This window comes from Sinocyclocheilus grahami, unplaced genomic scaffold (genome assembly GCF_001515645.1).
Source record: "Sinocyclocheilus grahami isolate Dianchi unplaced genomic scaffold, SAMN03320097.WGS_v1.1 scaffold346.1, whole genome shotgun sequence".
In the NCBI taxonomy this organism is placed as follows: domain Eukaryota; kingdom Metazoa; phylum Chordata; class Actinopteri; order Cypriniformes; family Cyprinidae; genus Sinocyclocheilus; species Sinocyclocheilus grahami.
This window is the reverse complement of record NW_015505525.1, coordinates 89,623-94,342: the sequence shown is the minus strand read 5'-3', so window position 1 is coordinate 94,342 and position 4,720 is coordinate 89,623. Positions and strand designations below refer to the sequence as shown.

Below are 4,720 nucleotides of genomic sequence, written 5' to 3'. Positions count from 1 at the left end.
TCAAACGTGAGTTTTGAGCAGTGTAGAGTAGCGCTTGTTGTTTGTCATTTCTCCGATTACAAATTAACATGGTTTTATGTTTACGCGGCGCAATGCAACGCGAAAAAAAGACAGTATAAGTCATTATAATCCGTAATTATGTCCCCACTGGATGCAACAAATGCCTCGTTTATAATGGGTTTTAATGTTTTTGTCTCATCACTCCGGCCGGACACGGCATCACAATATGGGAAGGGGCATAACATTTCCATCACACACTTGAGGTATTCGGCCAATAACAACACACTGGATAGCTGGCCAATCAGAGCAAACCTAGCTTTTCAAACCGATGAGCTTTGTAAAAATCGACGCGTTTCAGAAAGGCGGGGCATAGAGGAGAAACAATAATGTACAGTATGTGGAAAATAATGTGTTTTTTTAACCTTAAACCGCATAAACATTTAATTACACCAAATACACCAAATAATGTTCTTTTTAGCAACATCGTATGACCCCTTTAAGCAAACTCTGAGTTTTCGGGCTCAGGAAGATGGGTTGGTTTTGAGCGGGTTTCGTCACCATGGTAACTTATGCTACACAGCTACCCTGCTCCGGAGCAGGTTTTATTCTGGGTTAGGGACTGCAAACCCAAACTGGACCAATCAGCTGTGAGCAAAGTGACATATCTGATGCAATGAAGCCACTCCCTTGTATCTCTCGCTCCAAATTAAAGCAGTTTACAGTAAAATAATTTTTGAGACAAAATTGCCAGACTTTTGCAGCTACTTTATATTATATTCATATTATATTGACTGTAATTGTCTATAATTCATATAATATATTCGATAAGTTTATATTAGATAAGCTTTAATATATCCAACTTTTAAACTGACTAAACTTATGTTTTCCTTTTGAGCTCTGTGTGAAACTATATATCCTATAAATAATTAAATTCAGTTGATTCCTTTTCATCATCATATTTTCTTTCTGCTGCCAAACTTTTGCTGCAGCAGAAGTGTTTATTCCTGCCTTGTTAATGCATTTAAATGTATTACATTTTTAATAACGACATCTCTTAATCTTCAGCAGAAAGGTGAATTGCACTGACATTGCACTGACTCTCACAAGAAATGAATCAAACTGACGCTTTGCTGATGCTCTCCATGTTCCTTGTGATTGGTTGTTTGCTGCACCTGTCATGCTTTCAGGTGCACGCTCTGGTTCAAACTCTGAGTTTTCAGAGAACGTTTATATCGAGCTTTGTGAGCCCGCTGATCCTGATCTAAATCAGGTTGGCTTTACTGGGTTTTGTCAACTAAAAACTTACTCTGCAACTCAGAGTTTGTTCATCTCGTTTTGTGCTACAGGCAACTGAAGTGGAGGTGATCAGCTTCTTACAGGTATAAACTAAGACCCCAATTATTATTATTATTATTATGTAAGATGCTTTCTCACAATGTCTTTGTTCTTCAGATCTATGTTGGGAGAGAGCCTCTGTTGGGCCTATCAGTGTTAAGGAAAATAGCTATGGCCAAACTTAACTGAATAGCTGTGTGGTCCTGTGGAAGTTGAGAATAAAGTGTTTAAAACAATCATCTGGCCATTTACTGTTTTTTGTGTGTGTGTGTTTTTTTTGACAAAGTGCAGTAGTGAACTATTTCAGCACTGAGGGTTTGTGCACAATGCATTAATTTTTTTGCAGGCAATGACAAAGCGCACTGAAGCCCATTTCTCAACATACATTTGCAATCTAGTCTTAAGTAACAATATATAGTGCAAATTGCTCTGTAACTGAATGTCAGACATCTGTGTTCATTCTTGTTAATGCTATCAGTTACTAAATCCTGATTATATATTCTACCATTTGGAGGCTGAGTGTACTGTAGGTTAGTTAACGTTTGAATTGTAAATATGGTTAATCTATGTAATTTAATTCATGACAAGTCAGTTGTTTTATAATGTATGGTAAATATTCTTATATGTAATGGTATGATTTTATATAATGTGCCTTAAGCATACAATTTCTAATATATCTGTGTGTTCCAACATTGAGCATTTGAATAGCGATGCTATGTATATACATATGATCATTGCATCCAGTGACTGAATTTTTTTTCCTGAATGCAACATGAATGATTCATTAAAATTAGAAACACACTGCAAAATTGTATTGAAACAATAATTTGATTTTTAATAGTTTGTAACTTATTTACTTCTGTGGGGAGAATAACATGGCTTGAAGAATGACATTTTTTGTATTTTAGTATGTTTAGTATATTATATTAGGTGTTCATAATGTGAATTAAAGTGCACAATAATGAATTAGTTTGTAATATTTCTTTAGGCAAGTTGAGTCTAAAGTTTTGACTTAAATCGCTATGATTATATTAATCAAAGTTGTTTATAAATGTAATTTAAGAACACAAAACACTCACATTTTCCTTTAATTGATGATGACTCAATGATTTTCACCTGTGATATGATGTGTAAGTAAGCTAACAAGTCCAGGCAACGATTATGCTTGATGCTAGAGAGGTGGAACCAAGCTTATCTAACTACTATACATAAAGGAAACAATCAAGGATCAGCTTTAAGGATCTGAAGGCTTTTGACTATGGGGCTGAGGCACATTTGTGTTGGATTGGTGTTTATTCTTGCGGTTTGCTTGTCTGAAGCACAATGGCAAAGAAGATCAACACCTAATCAGTCCTCAGTCCCTAAACGGTTTGAAAACAGGATCCCTCAGGTTCCCCAGAGATTTGACCCCAGTAATCCTGTATTTGCCAACCAAAGATTTTCTGCTCCTTTTCCTGTCCAGACGCCAGCCAGGAGTGACCTTGGAAAGCCTTCTCAAGATCTTTTGGGTGTTCAGTCAAAAGAACTGCTGATGGGTCCAGTGCAAAAACTGACATGGCGTTTTCCAAGCCTACCAGAAGAACCACAGCAGCCAGATGTTCCATTTGATTTGCGCTTTCCTGTCCCTGCCAACAGTGTAGCGGCTCGGTGTGCTGAAAACTCCGTATATGTGGAGGTGATGCAAGACTTCTTTGGGAATGGGAAGCCACTGAGGTCATCTGGTTTTACACTGGGAGGCTGTACTGCAGCTGGAGGAGACACTTCTGCTCAAGTGCTCATCTTTGAGTCAGAACTGCATGGATGTGGTAGTACACTAAAGGTGAGGATTCACCTTTTTCCTTTCATATAACCATTTATGGTTGTGAATGGTTTCTCTAACCAACATGCTTCTGTTCCTTTTAGGTGACTGAAGATGAGCTTGTCTATATGTTCAAACTTGTGTATGCCCCACAAGCGGTTTCATATGGTGTTCCTATTGTTAGGAGCAGCAGTGTGGTGGTTGGCATCGAGTGTCACTATTCAAGGTGAGGGCAGAATTCAAGGTTACTGGATGTACTAAACTCCCATATAATGATTGTCTATCTAACTCCTCTGCAGAAAGCATAATGTGAGTAGCGATGCCTTAATGCCCACTTGGATCCCATATGCCACTTCTGAAGTTGCAGAGGAGATCTTTGTTTTCTCCCTCAGGCTCATGACTGGTTGGTATTACAAACTGTTTCATAACACACCAGTGCTTGTGCACTTGTGCTAAAAGGCGTCTTTGCAGATGACTGGCGATTCGAGAGACCTTCAAACCAGTACTTCCTGGGTGATATCATAAACTTTGAGGCGTCTGTGCAGTCATACAGCCATGTTCCCATCCGTGTATTTGTGGACAGCTGTGTGGCTACAACAGTCCCTGATGTTGCGTCTGTCCCCAGATACTCCTTTATCGAGAACAATGGGTAAGTGGTGCACCTCATGAATCCCACTCTCTGCAAGTACTGCAAGAGGTCTAACTGGGTTCCTTTCCCAGGTGCCTGGTTGATGCCAAGCTCACAGGCTCCAGGTCTCGCTTTATGCCCCGAAGTCAAGGTGATAAGCTGCAGTTTCAGCTGGAGGCATTCAGGTTCCATCAAGCAGACAATGGACTGGTATGTGACAAGCTGTGCAACACTTTGTAAAATATGCTACCATGGTCTAAAAAAAACAACAACTGTCTTTTGCAGGTCTACATCACATGCATTTTGAAAGTGGCTGCAGCAACTACTCCAATAAGTCCTGAACAGAAAGCTTGTTCGTTCTCTGCTAATGGGTATGTTTCTAATAAAATGAGTATAGTTGACTTGGGGATTGGCTTAACTTGAGGGTTTGTTTTGTCAGGTGGGTGTCCGCAGATGATTCTCACCAGGTGTGTGGCTGCTGTGACACCACCTGTAGTACCAGAAGTGGAAGTGATCCGATTCTTAAAGGTCTGGATCTATTTTTATAATTGCGCTCCCTCTACTTGCACTGCTTTTCTCACTGCTTGTTTGTTTCTCAGATCTGCGGTGGGATAGAGCATCTGTTGGACCCATTAATGTTAAGGAACATGGCTATGGCCGAAAATAACTGGAAATGCCATGTGACTTCTGTAAATTAAATAAAAGAATTTAGTCTTAATGGGTTTTGAGGTCCAAGTCTGTATCCTGTTCTCCAGTGTGAACCACTAACTCCCTGTAACCTACCCACCTATAATTCCCATAACCTAGCAATTTGGGGGATAAATGTCTAATGCTGTTGACCTCTTGTAAATGGTGCCTTAAGTGGCAACCACATCCTTTGTTGCGTACTGGATAAGGACCTATCTGGAATGCAATGAAAAGTGAGCACTGCATCAGTGTATGATGGCAACTGGTTTTCC

General features: G+C 39.6%; 1 protein-coding gene across 1 annotated transcript; it reads left to right on the top strand.

Moving 5' to 3' along the window:
- Nucleotides 1-2,544: 2,544 nt before the first annotated feature.
- LOC107548325 (zona pellucida sperm-binding protein 3-like) lies at nucleotides 2,545-4,479 on the top strand. Its single transcript, XM_016228961.1, has 8 exons — nucleotides 2,545-3,154; nucleotides 3,238-3,359; nucleotides 3,433-3,536; nucleotides 3,605-3,782; nucleotides 3,854-3,971; nucleotides 4,047-4,132; nucleotides 4,201-4,289; nucleotides 4,361-4,479. The coding sequence occupies exons 1-8, from the start codon at nucleotides 2,594-2,596 to the stop codon at nucleotides 4,426-4,428; spliced, it is 1,326 nt and encodes a 441-aa protein (XP_016084447.1). The 5' UTR covers nucleotides 2,545-2,593; the 3' UTR covers nucleotides 4,429-4,479.
- The last annotated feature ends 241 nt before the right edge of the window (nucleotides 4,480-4,720 follow it).

Coding starts and splice junctions, on each gene's coding strand:
- LOC107548325 (XM_016228961.1), top strand. CDS start 2,594: ATGGGGCTGAGGCACATTTGTGTTGGATTGGTGTTTATTCTTGCGGTT. Junction 3,155..3,237: donor GATGTGGTAGTACACTAAAG/GTGAGGATTCAC, acceptor TGTTCCTTTTAG/GTGACTGAAGATGAGCTTGT. Junction 3,972..4,046: donor ATCAAGCAGACAATGGACTG/GTATGTGACAAG, acceptor TGTCTTTTGCAG/GTCTACATCACATGCATTTT.